This window comes from Ambystoma mexicanum, chromosome 8 (genome assembly GCF_040938575.1).
Source record: "Ambystoma mexicanum isolate Mex_15411 chromosome 8, UKY_AmexF1_1, whole genome shotgun sequence".
Taxonomy (NCBI): domain Eukaryota; kingdom Metazoa; phylum Chordata; class Amphibia; order Caudata; family Ambystomatidae; genus Ambystoma; species Ambystoma mexicanum.
The window spans coordinates 518,451,134-518,474,299 of record NC_090929.1 but is presented as its reverse complement, the minus strand read 5'-3'; the positions used below and the strand labels follow the sequence as shown (position 1 = coordinate 518,474,299).

The 23,166-nt window shown below is 47.5% G+C and overlaps 1 protein-coding gene across 6 annotated transcripts in view; it reads right to left on the bottom strand.

Moving 5' to 3' along the window:
- PLCH2 (phospholipase C eta 2) overlaps positions 1-23,166 on the bottom strand; it is a 2,067,875-nt gene that overhangs the window by 152,931 nt on the left and 1,891,778 nt on the right. For all 6 annotated transcript variants that reach the window (XM_069610192.1, XM_069610193.1, XM_069610194.1 and 3 more), the window contains 2 exons: positions 11,355-11,447; positions 3,343-3,443 (listed from right to left, as the gene is read on the bottom strand). In XM_069610192.1, coding sequence (XP_069466293.1) covers positions 3,343-3,443; positions 11,355-11,447 — 194 coding nt within the window. The remainder of the gene's footprint in view (positions 1-3,342; positions 3,444-11,354; positions 11,448-23,166) is intronic.

Sequence of the window (23,166 nt, the reverse complement as noted above, 5' to 3'; positions counted from 1 at the left end):
CCAAAGGCCATCACTACCAAACATGGCAAGCGGGGGACACCCCTGCAACCCTTGCTCCCGATGTTTGGTAGTGATTACCCAAATTGATTGTTTCCAAACGTTCAAATGGTACTGGCCGAATTCGGGCAGATTTACCATACTGTCAGTTAGAAACAATCAATTTGGGTAATACCGTTACATATGTGCATAGCTCAGGAGAAACGTGCTGGTCTTGGAAACAAGACCGCCCCGAACAGCACAGGTTTGACTCCTGTTCCCGATCCTACGCGTACAGGCCAGAGTCGGCATGAAGTATGTTATGAAAAAAACATCTGTTTGTTAACCTGGGCGGGGGACGGGGAGTAGAGTATCAGCAGGGTTACCGATGTCCCTTCACTGGTAAGGAGGTGGGACTTTAACCTAGTCTTGAATAGCCCCGTAGACTGGACTACTTTGATGGTGGGGCTGGAAGAGCAGGGATGAGCGGGGCGACAAAAGAGAGGAGCGAAAGAATGACGTGGCACGGGGTGGAGGGCAACAGACAGCTTAAGAGCGGATAGCTCTGAATGAGGCTAGAGAGGGATGAAGTGAGAATGGTAACGAGGGGTTAGGCCAGGGATCTGCAACCCTTGGCTATCCAGATGTCATGATATTTGCCTATTGACTATGCTGGTTAGGGATGATGGGAGTTGTAGTGCAAAACATCTGGAGAGCCAAAGTTTGCAGACCACTGGGCTAGGCCATGAATACATGGGACAGGAAGGACTAGAAACGTGAAGAGGGAGTGGTTTTGCATTGAAAGCCATCCATCGTGGTGACGGCCCGTCCAGCTGGGGGAGGATCTGGAATGGGGCAAAGGTAAGTACTTTGTTAAGGAGTATGAAAGAGTGAAAGGGAAGACCCTGGAGCAGGCTAGTGCAGAAATCAAACTTTCTGAGGACCAGATTAGAGATGAGACTTTTAGCAGAGTGGCTGGTGACCTGCTCTGTGCATACAACCTACCAGTTATGTAACAGCGGGCCATGAGCACACAAGAGCACACTGTATAGAGTGTGGCTACTGTTGTTCAGGAGTCTGCAACATGCGGCTCTCCAGATGTGTTGGCCTAGGACTCATTACTATGATTCACCATGGATAGGGGTGATGGGAGTTGCAGTCCAAAATATGTGGAGAGCCAAAAGACCAGACCACTGCCGTAGTTTGTGCTGTTTTGACACATCACATCAAACCAATGAATCATACCCCTTCCATACAAGGATCAATAACGCCGAACCGTTGGGAAAGAAGAGAAGATGCAGAGATCAGCCTTTGGACAATAGCCAAGCTCGTTATGCGCCATCTATTGCTTGTCCTGACAGTGTGCACTGCTGGAAACCCAATGGACCACTAGAGAGCAACATGTTCCCTGCCCGCCAGATCCGAAGATTCCTTCAAGGACTTCCCCCTCATGAGAAGTCAGAAGAGTGATATCAAAAAAGCCAAGAATGTGAGATCGCGTGATTGAATGCTTGCCTGGCTTATTTTGGCACAAGTCGCAAAGCAGCGCCAACACAATATTTCAACAACTTTTTTTTCAGCTGCCTCCAGCTGTGCAGAAGCAATAAGAAGCGCACACCAGCAAAAGGGTGAGCTTAGAATAGATGCAATCAAAATTCTAAGTTGCTGCTAGGTTGCGCTGGCGTTGCTCGGAGACCTGCTACGCAGCGGGCGCCCCTTACCTACCCTCATTCCGTTGGAGAGAGAAAATAAAAGGATTTTCGTTTTTTAGGCAGGCGGGGGTGGGGAGCTCTACATTTGAGTCGTTGCTTTTTAAGACAGCAGCATAATTGTCATTCCAGCTTCCCATGTGGCCAAACGGTGCGATTCTAGGTTATGCCCTTAGCGGTTAGTGCTTAGAAGCAGGCCGAACCAGGAGAATGCACTAGGAAACTTAAAAAGAAAACCGACTTGCTCCGGGTTTCACCGAAAACCTGCATTCTCCCTAGGTGCTTCAAGAATCCTGGCTAAGCTCCCAACCGGTCATCCAGAATGACCATGCAAATGCCACATCATCTGGCCAACCCCTTTTCGGGATTTTGCTGCACTTTGCTGCACTTTGATCTTCTGAACTAATCAGGTTCCTCACAGCATCCGGATATTTATATTGCCGGAACTCTGCATGGGGTTGTCTGCATGCTCGAAACGGTGTGTCTTGGGTTGATAAAGCTATGTGTAATATAGCACTGCCCTATCGAAAAAGAATGTTCTGGAGCAGAATTTGCATACCCACAATGCATTTCTCAGTGGGTCTGAAGTGGATTTAAACTTTCAGGGATGGTTAAAGGGGGGGAGGCACTAAGGCATATGAGGATTGTTAGCTGAAATGGCCTACTATGCGCTCACGTTACAGGTACAAGGTAATTCATGGGTTCATAAACCTACCGGAACATTGAAGATATATATCACATATAACCTTGCATATTACCAGCCCAAACAAATGGAAGAGGCTCTCTCTAGGACTTTGCTGACTCCTTAGGAAATACCAGACACATCAGATTCAAACACAAACATTTGTGCAAGGGAGCTGTGCCTTAATTGTGTTTTACGGCGGCTCTTGCATGCAAGGCATTTTGTACAACATTACATTGTCAATCAATAAAACTTTATTCGGCACAAAAAGTCATACAAGTTCAAAGAAATAGAAGGCAACACATATTCATAAAAATGGAAAGCAACACACACACTTGATTTCGTACAGACAGAGGAAAGGGCGACACGATTCCTCTTATTAAGGTATCCACAAAATAAATGATCATAAAACTCCATATACAAAATGTCAAAAAAATACAAAAGAACAAGATACAGTGTGAATAAAATTCCAGCAGCGTCAGCTTCATAAATTAACATTCTAAAATTTCAAGTGGGGAGAGTATACCTACATCCCCACTGACTGTCATTACCCAATGGACAGATTCCCAGTCGCCAATTTCCCCAAGTCAATGTATGTTACATCAGTGACCCGTTTAGTTATTTTTTGTCTACTAAGCCACACTTGATGAACGTAGCGAGCACACAGGTCCTGTGCTTGGGCTCTCTTTGCAGAACTCCACAGCATCGTTGGTTGTACGAATCCCTGCTCACTCAACAATGGGCGAAGACATTGTATTCTCAACGCTCTCAATTTGTGACAAATAAACATGCAATGAGTTTGTCTCCTCGCCCACACCACATAAAGGGCAAATGGGTGACCCGCTTTGCCCCCACAGTTGTGCAGAAATAGCCAACTGTAGTGTCCCAAAGCTAAAGCAGCTTTTTAAGTATCTAGCATAGGATGGGGTCAGGCAGTGGAGGTAACGTTCTGGACCACATTAACATTGTGCTTACCTGCTGTAGTGGATCGTGCCCCTGGCAATGCTCCCCTGGCGCTCAAGGTGCTCATCCCCCTCCTCCACGCTCAAGGACTTCTTGAATTTTCCACCTTTTTTCTGGGGGTGAAGAAGACACACCATTACATATGCAGGGAGCAGGGGGAAGATCGGGGATTTGGTTCCTATGGTTCCTAAATGGGTCAGGAAGTGCTGCCATGGGTGGGTTCTGTTCACACATTGGCTATAATGTGCTTCACTTTCTTGGAAGGAGATCGGCCAGTGCACAGTGAGGTCCCCTGAGCTGCAAGATGCCGCCATTGGAGAGAGTTAGCAGTCATAGCATGCACCCTCATCTCACACCCACCCGTCCACCGCTGTAAGGATCTGCCTCCTGCCCTTTGTCCTCAGCCTCTCCTCCTCCAGAACTTTAAACACCCCGGATTGTCTTCTCTTCTGAATGCTTCAAAGATGGCTTTTCGGGTCTGGTACAACTGACTGTGGTGGCCAAGTTCCCACATTATTCCAGTATTTCATATGAGGGGTGTGGGAGACAAGCTCCTATTTGTACATTCTATGACCCCCCCCCCCACACCTCAACCACTGGTAGGCAAAGACCCACTAACATAAAATCAAATTAAAACTACACACTTTCCGGCGCTCCTTAAATAATGCAGCGAAAATGCAGTAAATGGCCGTCCACTAAATGTAGTCAAACAGCTGAAGTGAGTTGTTAGGGACCAGCCTTTCTGGGTCTCTCTCCTATTCACTCACCCCCACCCGGCCAATGCTGATTTTCAGTGCTAGCATGCTCCCCACTGCCTTCCCTCTCACTGCATGCCTGCATGCAGGTTACATGCGGGTAATGGTAATGTTTATTTATAAAGCACCTATAAACAGGCAGTGTTTGAAAGCGCTCAAGGTGGGTGGGAACACGGGAAAAAACAACAGTCATTCAGAGCCCTTGAAATTCTGAGACGATAGCGGAATACACAGGCAGAGTAAGTGAACAGGATACATTTAAAAGATGAGATACAGCAAATGGGCTTGACAGCGATTCTGTGGTTTTTTCCAAGTGCACATTAAGGGGTGAAGAAAAGGAAACAGACAAGATGGGCGAGGAAGTGGCAGGGGTTCAAGTGCACCCAGTCGGTAGAGACTGGGTTAAGTGCTGATAGAGAAGCTCTCTTGGATTTATTTACAAGTCCAGTGAGGGGGTGGGGTGGAGGGCCCTGAGGCAAGTGCAGAGAGGACTGGCGGAGGGTGCCAGGGACCTGTGAGACTCTGAGTGAGGTACACCAGGCGGCCAGTCAGCAAGCTGTAAGGAAGAGAAAGGAGAGATAAAGAAGAGCAGAGCACCAGGTTAGCAGGGTAGGGGGAGAGGAGGAGGAGAAGAGGAAGGTATTGAGGAGGTTCGAGAACTTAAGAAGATCAGGCTCAAGACGGAAGGTGGCAGGGAGGCTATTCCAGTGGGAAGCTCCTGCTGAGGACAAGGATCGCCCTCAAATCTCTGCTTGTTGAACCGGCTCACTCGCAGAAGGTTGGCGGTAGGGGAGCTGAGGGATCAGAAAGGGACAGTATTTAGCTAGGCAGCGTTGCAGGTAAGTAGGTCCCAGGCCCCAGAAAGCCTTGTGGACAATGCAGAGGGTCTTGAATTTGATCCTTGCAGCCACAGGGAGCCAGTGAAGGGATTTCAATGCCGGATGGATGTGGTCCCTGGGCTTGAGGCCAAGGATAAGTATTGCGGTTCTGCTCTGGATGAGTTGCAGAGGGCGCAGGGCAGAAGAAGGGAGGTTGAAGAAGAGGCTGTTGCAGTAGTCCAGCCTAGAGAGAACCAGGGCTCTGGAGACGGTGAGACACTGGGGGAAGTGAGAAAAGGTAGAGTGCCTCTGAGGAGGTGTAGTTGATAGTTAAACGTTTTAGAGATTTCATAAATGTGAGAGAAGGAGAGAGTGGAGTCGAAGATGACCAAGGTTTTTGGCCTTGCATGTGGGGGTGTGCGCAGGGTGAAGGGGGGCCGGCCAGAGTGAAAGTGAGAAAGCGGGAGCAGGGGTCCCAATGCAAACAATCTCAGTTTTACTGGCATTAAAGCAGAGGTCATTTGCAGCACACCATGACTGAATAGCGGACAGACAGTCCGATATGAGTGAGGAGGAGTACGCGGCTGAGGGTAGCCTGAAAGATAGTTGCCTGTTATCCGCATAACACTAGAAATTGGAGGCGAAAGTGGCAATCAGACGTGCCAAGGTAGCCATATAGACGTTGAAGAACCAGGGGGATAGGTTTGATACCTGGTGAACGCTGCAGGTTGATAGTGATAGTTGAGAGAAAGGCTCCAAGATCCACCTGGGATGGACAGTCGGAGAGAAAAGGGGGTTAACCACGCCAGAGTCTGACCTGCGATTCCCAGGGTGTCACAAAGACGTGTGATCAGGATGTTGTGGTTAACCATGTCAAAGGCAGAGGAGAGATCAAGTCGAATAAGGCGAGAGGGAGTGTTAGTGTCGAGATTTGAGAGCAGGACTTCACAACTGTTCAAAAGAGCAGTTTCTGTGCCTCTGGATGCTCTAAAGCCAGACTGATGGTCGTGGAAGCAACCAATCGATAGTGTGGAGGGTCAGCTGAGAGACAGCCAGCTTCTCCAGGGGTTTGCCCAGGAAATGATTGATAGATATCGGGCAGTAGTTTGCCGCAATAGAAGGGTCAGTATAGGTTTTTTTGAGCAGAGGGTGCACAAGAGAGTTCTTGAGAGCATTTGGGAAAACTCCAGTGGAAAAGGAGAGATTGCAAAGGTCAGCCAAGGCTGGGGCGAGGGAGTCAATATTGTCCTCAATGGTTTTGGAGGGGCAGGAGTCCACTTGTTTGGATGAGGCCTCGATAGACCGGACTTGTCTGGCGACCTGATCGGGTGTGATGGGTGAGAGAGAGAGGAAGTGGAGGTGGAGCCAAGGGAGGCATTGGTGTTGGTGTGTGCTGTGATGTGGGGGGAAGGGAGGAAGGGATGTCTTCGTTTTTTGTGGTTAAGTTTGCTGCCAGGGCCGAGCAGAGGTCCTGGGTGGGTGTAACAGAAGAGGCTACTGCAGGATTGGCCAGTTCCTTGCAGACTTTGAAAAGTTTGCCCGTGTTGTTTGATGCCACGGAGACGCGGGCTTGAATAAAGACTTTTCTTGGAGCGGATGCAGAGTCAATATTGCCTTGGAAGGAGGCAGCAGGCCAGTTTGTCAGATGGTCCACCTGACAAATTCCATTTCTGCTCAGCTGCCCAACACTTGCGTTTAAGGGCAGCCAGATCCGAGTTTTACCAAGAGTTGATATTTAGGAAGGCTTCAGTCAAACCCTCATAACAGGGGCAAGAGTATCAAGAGTGTTGGAGATCGAGAGATTATGATTAGTGAGGGGTGTGTCAGGGTGGGAGTCAGCCACAGGAATGGGAGGAGGAGAGTAGGTGGAGGCAAAGGCAGTTACAGTCACTTTTTTCATGGGTCTTGTGACTTTGAAGCCAGGTGGCTGTGCAGTGTGTGTCGCTGCAAGAGGAGAGGAGAGCTTCAGGTGTGTTGAAAGAAGAGAGTGGTCGGTCCAAGAGAGAGGTAGTGAGAGGGATAGAGAGTGGGGTGTCAGTGGCGATGAGAGCATCCAACATGTGGCCCGCAGTGTGAGTGGAGCCAGAGGGTAGGATAGAGAGGGAGAGAGATTTGCATAGGTTGCTGAAAGGTCCTGAGGAGTCAGGAGAGGCCAGATGGATGTTGAGATCACCCAGCAGGAGGAGTTGAGAGGAGGAGGAAAGTAGAAAAGAGGCCAGGTCAGCCCATCCAAAAGGAAGAGAGTGGGATGTCCAGGAGGCCGATGGATGGTGTCCATAAGTAGAGAAGGTTTAGCATAGAGTGAGAGCCTGCAGACTAGGCCCGAGTAGGGATAATGGACACAGGTATCCATTCAGGGAAGAGCAGCGCTACTCTACCGCCTATCTTCTTTGGCCTGGGCGCAGAAAGGATATTGTAGCCTTCAGGGAGGAGAGTGTCAATGTTTGTGACAGAGCTATCCTTGAACCATGTCTCAGTGATGGCGAGCACATCAAGATCCGTGAATTCGAGAAGGTTGCAAATGTCAGACGAGTGTTTCACAGCGGAGCGAGTGTTAAGGGAGGCAATGTGGCGCAGCTTGCCATCCTTAAAGGTCTTCTGCGGGGGGCACAGGTTCCCCCCCTCCACCACCAGAGGGTGGCAAGAGGGGGATAGTAGAGGATGGCAGAGGAGTCCATTGCATCACAGAGTCCATAGACAATTTTGCACAGCAGCACGCAGATCACAGGCAATTGTGCAATGAACCCCACAGTTCATGTCATTTTGTTCTGCACCCTCAGTCCCTATGCCATTCTGCATTACAGTCTGAAGCCTGTCTGTAATGTAACCTGAAGATCAGATGTCATTTCCACTGCAACCTCAGTCCCTATGCTATTCTGCATTGCAGTTTGAAGCCGGTGCGTAATCCAACCTACAGTCCATGTGTTGCACATGCTAGCATGTGCAACACAGCTATTCCAAGCCTAGCCCCCTTGTAGCCCTAAATAACTCCCAATGGAGCTCTATCTGACCTGTGTCTGCCGTCTCTCGCCCTTCTACGAAGCCGCCTCCTTCCTAATACTCTGTCAATTTATTATTACTTACCCACTTTCTTCTACTGTTGCTGACACGTCTGTTGCAACAGCCTGTCCTTCTGGGTCTCTTCTCCTTTTAGTTGCTCCCTACCCCTGCCCAGTGCATGCTTATGGCTTCCCCGATAGCATGATTTGCTTTAACTAGTGCATCCATCTACATCTATGTGCATGCTTGCGGCTTTATCCGCATGCACAATCCTTACTCTCCCTTTAGCTTCTGCTCCCTGCCATTATATACCCAGAGCGCTCCCTCAATGGGAACCCCATTCCTGAATCTACCTTCTCTTAATTGCATGCAGTACCTCCTCTAGCACCTCAATACCACTCTCTCCAGTCCAAGAGATGGCGCATTGAATACCTTACCCGGGTCTTTTTCTATACCTCCTCTATACAAGGTCAGGTGATGCAATACCAATACAGTGGTGGTGGGTGCAGCATAAATAATTAATAGCATAGCATAAGCCTATGGCTTCACTGATGTCATCCCATCCCTCGTCCCGAACCACTTCTAGCCAAAGCACCGACTCGTCCTGGAATTTATCCCATCTATAGAAAACCGGAACAATGGGCTGCGATGCGGAAGGGCTAGTGGGCTGTGGCTGCATTGCAGAAGGGCAAAGGACTTCAGAGCGCAATGGAGAATGCCACAGGGACTGAGGTTGCAGTGAAAAATGCCACAGGAACTGAGGTTGCAGTGAAAAATGCCACAGGAACTGAGGTTGCAGTGAAAATGGCACATGGACTGCAGGTTGGATTAAAGACCGGTTTCAAACTGCAATGCAGAACGGCATAGGGACTGAGGTTGCAGTGGAAATGACATCCGATCTTCAGGTTACATTACAGACGGGCTTCAGGCTGCAATGCAGAACGGCACATGAACTGAGGGTGCAGCACAAAATGACGAACTGTGGGCCTCATTGCACAATTGCCTGTACTCTGCAGGCTGCTGTGCAAAATTGTCTATGGACTCCGTGATGCAATGAGCTCCGTCACATCATTGCACAATTGCCTGTGCTCTGCATGCTGCTGTGCAAAATTGTCTATGGACTCCGTGATGCAATGGACTCCGTCACATGGTCAGAGTTGCAATAAAGCACAGTTCATGCCTTTTGCCAGGGCTGGGCTTAGCTGTGGTTGGGTCACATAGGCTGCAAAACAAAAATGTGTGGCCCCACCTTGGTCATGTCAAATTTGTCGATAGGCGCCAAATGTATTGTTAAATCAGCTCTGTTCCCGAGACCGGGGCACATTTAATTTAAATAAGGTGCCTGCCATGCCTTCTCCACCATGCCAGCTCAGGGGGAGACCTTGAAAGACCTCCCCGAGCTGGCATGGCCGGGGGCTAATGGCACCCGGGGCGACCGCCCAGGCGGCACTGCCCCAAGGCCGGCCCTGCCTTTTGTGCTGCAATGCAGAATGGGTCTTGTATTTTGCCTAGTGGTGCACCATGCAGCATGGACTGGGAGCTGCAAGTAAGCATGCGTCACCAACCTCTTTGTTTGCAGGCCTGATGTAGCTCCCCGTAACATGAGTAGAGGCTTTGACAGCTTGTATTACCTGCATATTCATGTACCAAGCTCTTACTGTAACTAGCGCCTATATGCCTGAGGGTTTTGTGCGCTGTAAATAAATAAATAAATGTTGTGTTGCATGTTGCATGGTGGAAGGGAGCAGATACTAGGAGTTGCTTCGAATCGTTGCATTTGTACTGTGGCCTGCATTAGAGAAATGTGCCTGGACTGTGGGCTTGAGCGCAAAATAGCTTGTGTGTTGGTGTTATGGCGCGACACAAAAGGGCACGTGGATTGTGTGCTCCAGGGCAGGATCGGGTGTGGATTTGGGGTTTCAGCGCAGAATGGAATTTGTACATCTGTGAACCACTTGCCATTTCAAAGGCCTCAAGCTTGCTCATGCAGATTCCCTAAGCGAACAGCTGATCACCTGCTCTTGGGGACGTCACACCAGCGCAGCATTAAAGACAGTGAATAATATCGAGACTGGGAACTAAATAAAGCAACAGTGGATAGGCGTATATTTCCAGAAAGGGTCGTGCTTTGATGCATAAAGAAGGGGGTATGTTCAGAGGCGTTGCTAGGGGGGAGGTCAGGCGGCTTTAGCCCCGGGTCTTTTGGTTGTAGCCCTGGATAGAATCTCAGGGCCTACATCCAAAAGTCTAGCTAGCCCCGAGCCCCGACATTAGTGTAGCCCCGGATCTTTCCCAGACCTTCCACATATATTAAGAGATTTCCCTCTAGTAAACTTTGCACGCAGCCCTTGAGGTTCCACCTGAACCAAATACCAGCAACTAGCAGTAATGGGCCCTCTCTTGCGCAAGTGGAACTTGCCAATTCTGTAACCAATCAGTTGTGGAGTCTATCAAACATTTGATATTGAATTGGGGATAGGAGGTTTCATCAAAGGAGATTTGGTTGAAGCCAAAATCGATCACATTTTTTCGGCCACAATTGGCCACAAATATGTTTGTGGGGTGGGTAGGAGTAATAATTAAGGTGGGGAGGGGCAAGGAGGGGCAGCCAAGTGATATTTGCAGCCAAATGGCTAAAAAGAAAAAACAATTAAATCGATTTGGAATTAACAAAAATCTCCTCGATTAAATCAAATGGAACCATTGAATTGTAGTGGAACAAGAGTGGTGTGGAACACATTTTAATAAGATAACAGGCTTTGAGACAATCTCAAAAGAAGTTATTTAACTTGGAGAAGTTGTCACTGAAAGCCTGGACTGTATGTTATGTTATGTTACTTTGCATTTATATAGCGCCTTATGTATCATTGGTATGATCTGAAGGTGCTGGTAGGTTGAACACCCTCGGGAACCATAGTTCGTCAGTAGAGAGAGAGGGACTTAGAGTCATAAGGTGCGTGGGAGCAAAGCCACGGTTGTCACCATAGCCCCCAGGGCAAATGTAATATTGTCACGACGATAGTGTGTGACCGATTACTTTGGGAAGTGCGAGAAAGGCCTAGGGTGTGTAAACGTTTGAGGTACTTAGTATCCAGTGGCAGCCAGGTTAGATAAACAATCGGAAAACAAAGGCTAGCAATCGCTGCTCTCACAGACTCAACCCCAACCGCCCCTTTATACGTGCGGGGCCCACAGCGCCAAGAGGCCATGCAAATGGAAAACGCTGCTCTATAACAAGTCAGAGCAAACAGAACCCGGAGGAACCGGTTTCCGAGGAGCAGTTGCTTTGAATGACATGCAACCAGCTCCTCAACAACGCCACAGAGGTTTCAATCCTTCATTGACACAAGTGTGTAGCGTCGACAATTATCGCGATCCTCCAACATGCCAGCCCACGTGGTTCAAATGTTCGCACAGAAGAGCGCATCACAAAGCATGGAAAGAACCTCACCTTGCGTTTGGAAAAGCTGCCCATCAGAGAGCGGCTGTGCCGCTTGTGGGTGCCCATCTCTTCGCCAGACTCCGCGTCATCCTCCGTTTTGCTCTGGAGCAGGAAAAAAAAAGCGAGACAGGTCAGCGCTGGAGGAAAGCAAAGTCTACTCTTCCTCCTGTGAGACCCCGTTCGTGAGCCCCCTAAGCCCCTGCAAGGCGAGTGGAGGCAGCACCTCAACAGTCTAGGACTCTAGGGTCTTCTCTGGCGAACACGTGCAGCAGCGCAGGCACCACAAGTGCAGAGCAAGGAACCTTTCTAGCTGTACAAAAGTGCCAGGCGAGCGCTTAGTTGATACAGTCAGTAAGTAGTGTATTGTACCAAGCGTCTTACCACAGAAAAGTGCCTATCCCTATACATTCCAAAATGCAGTGCACCCCAGGTTAGTACAGCCACATACCCCCTACCTACATCCCTGCAAAGTCTTCAGCATACAACAATAACGAGCTGTCTGACAGAGGGCGAATAAGAACGATATTGAAAGCTAGCCAAGGGAGAGCCCTGTGTCTATAGCGCATCGGCACGGGCACTCAGTCACCAGCTTTCCCCAGTCATCTTGTTTGACATCGAGTCCTAGATATTTTCTGATTTTCTCTCTCTCTCTCTTAAATGTTAAAGTGCAGTTGATATATGATCAGTGTGAGCAGGGGTGGACTGGCCTGTAGGGAACTCGGGTGATTTCCCGGTGGCATCAGCACCCTGGGCCCCTTGTGTGGTCAACCATTTTATTGCCACATTTCCTCATAGGGAAAGGGTTAGACTTGCTGAAAATGTGTGGTATAGGCCCCCTTGGATTGCCAGGGCCTCTTTTTTTAAAAATTATCTTTCGGTTTAGAGAACTCAACCTTTAATAAAACTTCCAAATACATCAATTAAAACACAATTAAAAAAGGCAAGGCAAGAAAAACAAAAAAAGATAACCACATTTCATTTCCTACCATTCTCCCTTTCAAATTCAACAATGATTGTGTTACGAATAATTACGAATTGCAATACAATTCACAACACAGCGTTCAAACAAAAAAAATCAATGTTTTTAATTTCCTCACCTTCTCCCTCTTCTAATTCAACAATAATTAAAATCAATACTACACATAATTACAAATGACATTACATTTCTCATAAAGGAGATATCAAATCAATACAAAAACATATATAATATCACATAAAGGGTTTATCCAAATTCAATGCTTCCCAGTCCAACCCCGATTGTGAGCACCACCTCGTAGGAACAGTGCCTCTTTCTCTGCGGCATTATACTAGATTCTACTCAACATCATTCAATCCCGCTCCTTTTTCAAGATCAGAACATCAAGTGCAGAGAAGTGCACCATGGGTAAGACTTTCTATGTAATTGACATTCAGGAGAAAGGAGTTGCACATGTAGGAATCAAACTTGGTAAGGCCTGGCATCGGGAGGGCTAGATGAAGACTAGCCTGGGGGCAGGTAGCCCCTCCTCTGGTCATCTAACGTAGGGCCAGATGTGCATGCTTCAAATATGGGCCCATTGGTTGAGGGAACACAGACTCCAACATATGCGGGCCCATATTTGAAATTGAGGGCGATTGCGGAATTGAGGCCAATGCAGAAAGCGGAATGCACTCAAGCATGCAGCCTCGCCAAATGGTAAGGCCACGTTCTGCACTAGATGGACAGATCCAGACCATCATAAAGAGTCATTCATAAGTGCATGCACTGCCGAATAATTAGCAAGGGCACAGGAATGAGTGCACAGGTGTAAGGCATCCGTGATGCCATTTTTCAATGCACACCAAAGGTATGCAAGCACCTTCCAGAGATTTCAACGTATGCGGTGTGTATACATAACTTCCGCAGAGTGTAACTAATAAAGACCGGAGGACTGGGCTCATGGTGCCATTTGGCCATCACATAACCTTGGAAGTATCGCTTTACCCTTATTTACTGCAATCCATCCATCTGTATGGCAGGCAACTGGATCATTGCCAGGCACGGTTCTGGATCCTATACTGTGCCTACATAGTACCCACAAGACAAAGATGAGCTGTAGACTCTAGTATTGAAAACAATGTTCTATAGGAGCTCGTGCGCAACGCTCTGGAGAGCCACAGCCTATGGAGTGCACGCTGCGCACATTAAACCAAGTATTATGCAGAACCTCAAAAAAAGCCCCCTTAGCGCCTTCCCTGTGCACATGCTGAATCCATAGACCACAAAAGGCTGTATCAATTGCACACACATTTATTTTTTATCATGTATCCTAGGCAGCAAGACCAGATTTTAGTTTTTGCATGAAGCTTAAAAACGTTTGGCACACATCATCGCAGAATCCTCAGTACTGAAGAGGTTAAATTGACCGAGATAGAAAATGAGTCACTTCAGTGACCATGCATCATCAAACTATGAAATGTAAGCTTACACATGTGACTTCTTCCAGGTAGAGTATTATCTTTTAAATAAATTGGTGTTATATAGTGCTGAATAGGTCATATGACATTTCAAGGCGTGCAAAACATGAATTAAAATAAATAAATCACTTAAAAAGGATTCAAACTTTGAAAGATGTTCAATAATCCTATTTTAGTTCAGATGTAAACACTTGGATAAATAACTTATTTAATAAGATACAATATAGAAATACAATGGACTTGCTTCAAACCTATTATTGCATATATGGGGCCTTCTTCAGGACACACATATCGGTGCACATGTGTTCTCAACAAAGCACGATGCACTTTACAAGTGAGCAACGTATTCTTAACATTGAACCCACATCATGTATCTTAATTACTGACGCTAAACCACCCTCAAAACAGAATTTGTGATTTTTTTTTACACGCAGAAGCAAAATGATAGAGCATTTATTTTAGGTTTGGAGTAGGTGCTGGAGTTGGTTGGAAGATGGTATATGGCCCTGAAAGTGGGGGCTCCAGTCTGGGGTATAGCTGGTAAGGCAGTCAGTGAGGCCCATAGCTGAGCAGGGCTCCAGCACTAATAAGAGCACAGAGCCTGGCTCACCTGACCACCCAACCTCCCATCTGTGACGCAATGTTCGGCCCACAGCAGGAGCCAAGATTCATTAAAGTGCTATTTATGGAATAAGTTAATCAAAATGGCACCGCGCTGACACCTAAACGGCGCTTTTCTGCCCATTCCACACCCGCGTATCTGCAGACAGCAGCGGTCCATTTTTCACTCGCTGTGAAATATTAGCCACTTTTAAGAACCATGAAATCTTTATTAGGCACATTCATAATCTTGACAGATTTTCTTGAAGGTCTTTCAGGCTGAAGCTGACAGAAACCAACTCATATTCTTTGCGCGCAGTGTCTGATCCACCACCGTGGACCTGTAGCGAGTTACCCAATTCTAACTCCACCCCACACCACCGCCAGCAGCCTAAAAGCATGACCCAAAAGATACATAGCGAAGGGTTCCATGTATCCTCTGACGCAATTAAGTTATACTATCCACCCCTTATGAAGGACCAAATTCCTGGTTTCTGGTGAATTCTTGAAATAGCAAAAAGTGTCTTCTTCTCAATCACAGCTCCCAACAGGCTGAAATGAAGCCCAATGTCTAAATCCCCCTATCTAAATCCCTCCCGCTCGCTAAATCCCTACCGCTCGCTAAATCCCTCCCACCTGCTAAATCCCTGCCCCCTGCTAAATCCCTCCCGCCTGCTAAATCTTCCCCCATCGCTAAATCCCATCCTGCTTGCTAAATCGTAACCTTTTGCTAAATCCCCCTATCTTGCTAAATCCCACCCAACCTCTGGCGAAATCCCAACCACTCGCTAAATCCCTCCAGTTCGCTAAATCGTAACCTTTTGCTAAATCCCTCCCCTTTTGCTAAATTCCTCGCTAAATCCTTCCCTCTCGCTAAATCCCTCCCTCCCACTAAATCGTAACCTTTTGCTAAATCCCTCCCCATTTGCTAAATCCCTCCCTCCCGCTAAATCGTAACATTTTGCTAAATCACCAGTCTTGCTAAATCCCTTCCTCTCGCTAAATCCATCCCTCTCACTAAATTGAAATCTTTTGCTAAATCCTGCATCTTGCTAAATCCCAACCTCCCCTCCCTCACCCCACTAAATCCCATTTCGCTAAATTGCCCCTTTAAAGCCACTCTCTAAATCTAGGTCTGCCTCTATAGATCTCTGTAAATCTCCCTGTCTCTCTATGTGTGGCTCTCCACGTAAGGCTCTCTGTTTGACACTCCCTCTCTTTTCATATCCCGCTCTTGTTATTCCAGTAGGATATTTCTGTCCGGAAAATACCCTAGAAGATGCAATCTGCTCATATCGGGCTCCCTTCGAACTGAGCAAAGACCTTCTGAATCTTGTACTCAAAAGCCACTCCCAGGTGGTAGTGACATCACAATTTGCATCATAACAGAATGTAATGAGTGCACAGCTCCGGCAGACAAGATTGCGGTTGCATAGTTTTGCAGAATGCTGTTGGGTGTTTGCCGTAGGGCTGATGCCGCCGCCACTACCAGGTTTACTATACACAAATTACAAAAAAGTAAGTTTTATGTGCAATTTTACTTTATCATTTGTTTCATGTGGACTCATAGTCCCAATTGTGGTCAGCCGACACGTGTTTCGACCGCGTGGGTCTTTATCAAGGCAAGAGTGAAAGAATAGAATACCCAAAGTGGGGTACGGTGGTGGAGAGCGGTCAGTCCGATGGATGACGGCTGGGCTTCAAGTCTGCCCTTTATTAAATTCTATGCAGATGCATATGTGCGTCTAGGTCCTTTGGGAACAACAGACCTAGACACACGTATGCGTCCGCATCAAATTTAATTAAGGGCAGACTTGAAGCCCAGCCGTCATCCATCGGACTGACGGCAAGGCCGGTTCCGTACCTAGGGCCCATTGACGAATACTTACTATACACAAAGTTCTTTAAACCAGCTCAGTCTCTCAGCCTGATCTAGCGCTCCCCCTCTTTTGCCCTGCGGAAGTGGCAGTAGTTGTTCGAAACAAGGGTAGCGGCACGAATCGATCCCTTGATCCCTGCCCATGCATTTACCACTAAGCACCATTTTCTCAACATTGTTGCAAACATGTTCCCTTTCAGCTGCTGTGTTCAAAGGCACTCTCTTAAAGAATGAACAGTAAGATTTTTTGCTTAGCTGGTGCATTCTATCACCCAGCATTTGTGCTTATAATCAACACCCAATGGAACCTTTCAAGCCAAAGATGGTCTGGTGAGAAGCCCATGACCACAGACCAGGCCATACATACCTATGAAGTGGGCAAAGGAGAAGCAAACTTTCCTTAGGAGTCTAACATGAGCAGTGTTGGACTCCTAAATCACTTGCTCGATCCCCAGAGGGCTACGAGTAAAAACAAAAAAGAATAATAAGTGCACAACCAAGGCATGCCTGATGTTTATAGTGGGCAAGAAAGAGGCCTCTAGTCTGGCCTTCAATCAGACAGTCCTCTCGTCTCTCCAAACATATATGCAAGGTAACAGTATTACATAATAATTTGCATTCAGATAGCGCTACAAACCCTCAGGAATCTGAGCACTGCTTATTATTACCCACAATGTGTGGTGCTCATGTATCAACCTCGGAAGGATGAAAGGCTGAGTTTGGCCCAGCCAGGATTGAAATGTGCATCGACAGGCTCTGCAGGGATGTCAAAGCGAGCGCTCTCCTCACTGTTCTATCTGACCAGATATAAATGTATTTGTATTTATTTATGAGAGAGAAACATATAGTGCTTCAACAAGAATAATGAACATAAGGACGTATGTAGAGAGAGCGGACCCATGCCTGGGTGCTTGGGAATGCACACACAGGCTAATGCTGAATGGATTTCCAGACTCGTGGACAAAGCCTTTTCACACCAAACTAGTTGCTGCAGTTAGTTCCCGAAGGAAAGAAAATGGGTGCAGAGGGGTGCTACTAACATCAGTTTAGCAGTATTTGAGGTCCGACAGCAAGTGGGTACCTGCCATTTATGAATTACGCCTTAATCATACATAGTGGCAGGGAAATGTAGGCAAATGGATGTCCCTGCCAAGTCCCTTAGAATGGTGCAATGTTCCCTGGCGAGGGCTGTGTGAGAATATCTGGCTTGTGTGTGAGCTTCTCCCCTTCCTGCTATAAATATAGCAGCACAAAAGTTGTTGTTGGTCAAAGTTGCCTGGTCTCTTAACCCCAGGAACCTGCGCTGCAAGGCTTTCCTCCTGACATGGTGGCAGGGACAGTCACCACACTTCTGATTAGTGGGCCTGGAAAGTATTGTCTTTTGCAGTGACCCAGAGTGTGAAGCACGCACCTCAGGTGTGGTTTGGGATCCTCTTGTCTCTTTGCATTGACAAGTAGATCTGCTTTCACCTGGACTAAGGCCTAAATCACATTACACCCATATAGGGTTGTTCTCCTGTGATGCAGAAAGCCCTGCTTTCCTGATGCTGCACACCAGGTGATGTTCCGTTGCTGCATTGAGTCTAGAAGGCAAATGTATGCAACACTTCTATCCCTGTGACGGAAGAGCAAGAACACGTCATTAGGGCTCAGAAGAACCACGCATATCCTCTTACAGCCTTGTGGATGGCCAGCGGCCACTACCATTGCAGACTTTTCTCTGCGACATTGAGTGAGGTGTGTGTTAATGAGTCATCACGGAGTACTGTAAGGGCCCTGAGAATGCACACATGAAAGCCTGGCTTTTCCAATGATGGTCGCTGTGAAACCTTTAGACTCTGGACTGTGACTAGTCAGCCCTGCCACCATTTATGACAGAGGAGCCCTCCCCCATAATCTTCAGAAGCAAGCATGAGGCCCTTTGGGTATCGTGCATGCAATGGATGGGGATGCAGAATAACTCAAACACCAATCATCGAACCAACTCAGGAAGATAGCAAAGTTTGCTGTTTTATTAACAATGATCTAAAACAGGGAGTTACAATGGACATCAGCAGACGTTCACTCCAGCTCTCAGTGAATTTATCATAAAAACACATTTATATATTAAAATTCGTCATAGGTGAGGTCATACTACTTAGCAAATGAAAAAAACCTACGAGGGGTTGTGATATGTTCAAGGGGAACATCGAATACTTTCTAGAAGGGGGGATTGTGATTGGATATCTACTGTCAAGTGGACAATGTATGCCTACCTCTAAAACATGTTATCTTCAACACTATTAAGTATCATTGGCTCTCAAACTGTAAGGCCCCTCATTGTATGGCCCTCTACAATTGGTTGGCACGCTCATGCCATGTCTGGAAAATTCGGTTCACTTAGCAGCACGTAAGCTTAGACTCAGGTGCCAGGAAGTGGACTTGACTTTACCTCCCCACGTAATTAGTCCAACGTCTCTCATCACCCATGCCTTGTGCCATTAAGATAGTCTTTGAACTTGGCCTCTCTGGGAATCTAAGGGTGTGCAAATATATGGGTGTGCAAGCATGCGCTATCATTGTTTTAGGACTCCAAGCTCAACATTTCCATCCTTGGCTCACGTGACAGGAGACCATGATTTGGTGCATTTTGCAGCATTGAAATGTCTTAAATGAACAAAACCTGGCACGGTTGGCGTTTTTTCTTTGCACCTTAACAAGGGATGATTCAGCTTCTCACATTTGCTGCCTTTGAGAATAGATAACCCGTCTTGGCTTGCTTCAGTTTTGACACCAGGCCAGACAGCCTCGCCATTCATATCCATGACCTCAGCTAATTCTTTCCTGCAACACAGTTCTCGGCCTTTCTTCTCCATGGGTCCGGGCTTACTAAATTCATGACACTGATGTCCAGGTTCTATACAATGGCGGCTTTGCCTGCAGTCTATTCACTACGTATAGCTAGCTTCTATGATCACTTAGCCTACTTGCGTTACAGCATCTGTACAGTTATCGAACGGCTTGCATTTTCTGCAGTGCATCACACACATGCAATCTTTTTACATATGAAAGTTTTCTTGATTCCTAACTCTGTCATCAGTTTCTATATGGTCCATATATTCTCCTCAGTCATTCGTCTCAGGGTGTCAAATTCGTCTTTCGTGATGACACAAGCTCCTCTTTCACTCTTTCGTATACCTTCTGGGAGTTCCTCACTCAGATTATCATCTCTTCGGGAATACATTTGGTAGGGCTTTCTCTGAGGGGACCTTCTTTCGAATATTCGCTGTGGTATGGTCACTACTGCTGACGTGAAGCATGGCACAATCTCAGGGTCCCAAAATACAGGATGTGGGGGGTGGGGCTTCCTGCAGAGGCATTCCGCTGCTCCTCTACATCTGCATCAGGAGTGGAGCTGACAGCACCTTCAAAGAGTTTGCGCAAGAGCACAGAGAGTTCATTGCTATTTTTGGTGGTGAAAAAAAACCACCTATGAGCGTTCAAGTACAAATAGGGAGAAACGGCATACGAGGAAGGGCACAAAGCTTGGAGGTGGTGTTTGGTTATTGCACGCCCATTGACTGCCCATTGCAATGCTAATTCCCATGGCCATACCCACCCATGTTCTGCCCCTCCTCGCCCAAAACACATCCTCAAGGGAACTCTGAGCCAACTTTACGAAGCCTTACCATCAAACTTCGAAAACACTGGCCAGCGTTATGAGCACAAAACAGTCTTCAGAGAGTTAATGGCTTGGAAATGTGCTACTGGTGTAATAAAACGGTCCTAACCAGGTCTGCCTTCAGCCACTCTACTTAAAAGCACTATGTGTGTCCTTCACTGAAGTCCTGTTAAAAACAAGCATTGGCAAAGCCAACAGCTTTGGCATGCGTATTAGCATTAGTCATTTGACAGGCACTGCTATTATATGCCCAGGCATTTGCACCATTTTACAACTGCTCCCATTGATGGCCAGTCCATACTTCTACGGCAGTGCCTGGCACCCGCATTTCCGATAAATACACTAAAGCCAAAACTGTCGCCGTTGCCAATGCATGTGAATGTGTGCGTGCGCTTATGTGACGTACGCGCCGACAGCAGCGGGGTCAAGTCAAATGCCTCAGACAGATCAACCTGGGAGTCATATTCTAAACACAGTTCCGTCTACGGCAGCCTGGATTTCAACTCTTTTTTGGAAGTTCGATTACATTCTTTCTCATCATGCAACAACGTCCCAAAAACACTTTTACCAGAACACTGCATACCAGGTAACAGCGAGCTAAATTTAAGGTTTTTATTCTGCCCACTGGCCTTGGAAAAGACAAAACGTTAGATGTTCCCGTGCTTTCTCCCTGCACATTACTCAGCTCATATCCATTAAGAACTTTCGCCTCTAGGGGGCACTGTTCCAACACAGAAAACATCCTTCCAACAGCAGGGAAACGCAGAGAACCCGGCCCCGTTAACAGCGAAGAAATCCACTCAAAATCGCTTGGATCGCTTTTTCCAACCTATAATCTTTCTGTTAAAGCAACAGCAACAAACTCGGGTGCTTTTCATCGTTTAAAGGGCGTCTACAGCTGAACTGCGCATTGCATTAGCTGGCCTTCCCTGACATCGGACAAGGTCCTGGGTCTCGTTTTCAGATGCGCTTAATGTCTGCAGTGATGCTCGCAGCAAGCACGGATAAATCCACGTGTGTGCTATTCGAGAGGACCTCTATTATTTACTTGCGGGATCAAACACAAGTGCACGACTGCGGAGACGGGAGACCATAGCTTTTCGGCATGCGCTCAGGCCACAGTTCCCCAGTTGTGCCGGAATGTTGGTACAACCTCAACATAGCAGCATGCGCCAAGTTTGCGTTTCTTTTTTTCCGCGCGCGCACTATTTTGTTGCTACGCGACAGTGCCGTACTTTTAGCATTATAGTACTTCCGCATGTGCTGCGATATGCAGACAGTGTTTTAAGTGTGCACGGGCCAGCCAAGCTGAGCCCCAGCAGGCTCCTAAAAGTGAGGCTGAGCCGGGGCTCTGCCGGAGCCCCCGGTCCCACCTACACCACAGCGGGACATTATCCCGCCATGGCCGCAGTCGCTACGGGACATTTGCCCGCTGCCATGATTAACAGCTGCAGGAAACGTGTCTGCAACACATCTTCCCCCAGAGGTCAAAGTGGGGGGGAACTAAAGGGAACGAGGTTCCCTTCTCAGGAAAATCGCTCATGGTTCCCATTATGTGACCTGGAGTACCGTTCCAGGACGGTAGAAAAGGACACTTTAAAAAACCCTAAAATAAAATAAAATAACTATGCTCTACATTAGCAATCCTGTGATAAACCACACTGTGCTGTCTCACAAGGGAGGGCTAACCTTTGTCTATTTAATTGGACTGCTTGCGATTGAAGCCTATTCCCAGGCAGCCAAGCAGCAATCTGGGAATTGCTGTAGGCGCAAGGGGCCTGGTTAGGCACAGAGGTGTTTGCAGGTAATGGGAGGGGCGTATCAGAGGCTACAGTCATGTACATGGCCCTTTAGAGGTGTGAATGGTAGGTGAAGGGAAGGGGGGATTACACACAGCTGCATGCTGAGGGGGCAATGACACACTAATGGAGGGCATTTAAATGTATATTATATTATTTCGCCACGTTTTTTTTTAGTCGAGCAAATTTTTGTAAATGACAGCTTTTTGGGGTGAGAGGGAAAGAAGGGATCCAGGTAGGGGGTTTGAATTGAAGGTGGGGTGACTGTATTGGGGATTGAAGGAAGCAGAAAAAGGGGTGGGGCATAAAAAGGTGGCTAGGCGCAGGAACATCATTCCACTACTTTTACACTTTGACCACTGGCGTTCCCCAAACAAACTGGAGCTTCCTCTCGGGACCCCTAGTAAGGGGTCCCGAGAGGAAGTTACAGTCCCAGGAAGCCCTCAGCGCATGACACAGATGTCACTCATTTGCATTTTTTGGGCTGTGGGTATGGACCCAATAGACACAGTTCAAGTAATCAAGAATTGCCTTCAGAGTGTTTGGAAAGGTAAGTGTGGAATTCTGCCCATACATTTTTCGGATGGGAATGGGGAGGGGCAAAGAATTAACATACTCCTCCTCACAGGTTTGAGTCCAAGGTGAATTCAGCCACATTGTAAACAACAGGGGGTGGGGGGTTGTTTCCATTGTTGATTTCTGACACCCTCCCACATGCCAAACAGGACCCTGGTTGGAGATGGATCAAGTGTCGTCCGCCATTTCGGTGAGTGCCTGCAGGGTCTCATTCCAAAAGTCTTGGAGTTTGTTACAGGTCAAAAACATGTGCATATGGTCGGCCTCTACAGCGTGGCATCTTGGACAAGTGTGAGACAGGTGTCTAAAGAACCTATTGAGTCTGTGCGGGGTGTAGTATAACCTATTCAGGAGTTTGTACTATATTCAACGGAATTGGAAATTAAGGGAGACCTTACGTGTGTGGGAACACATTTTTCCATACACTGTCCGTGATGTTGAGGTCTAGTTAATTTGCCCAAGTGCCCTGCAATTTGGGTGGTTGATCCGGGACTTTCTCTTCTAGCCTCTTGTATAGGGAGGAGACTACACCACGAGCCCCACAGGAGTTGGCGACGTAGTGTATTGCTGGTGTGTCGTGGGCCACATTAAGGCAGCAAGGCCACAGCCTGGAAGGAGGCGCTGAGCCTGCAATATTGCAGCATTTCCAGTGCCATCCCCGTAAGCCCAGGCCACCATGTTTGGGGTGTGATGAATTTCCCCTCTGGGAAGAAATCGGTGAGCACCATGCTTCCCCAATCCCTGCCAGTGTCGTAACAGTGCTGCATCATGTGTGGGTTCCAGTCCAGGGAATCTCCAGATAGTGAGCAACTTATAGTAGGGGCGTGACTTGGACAGCAGTGGTAACACTCGGCCCATGCCAGCAGTGTT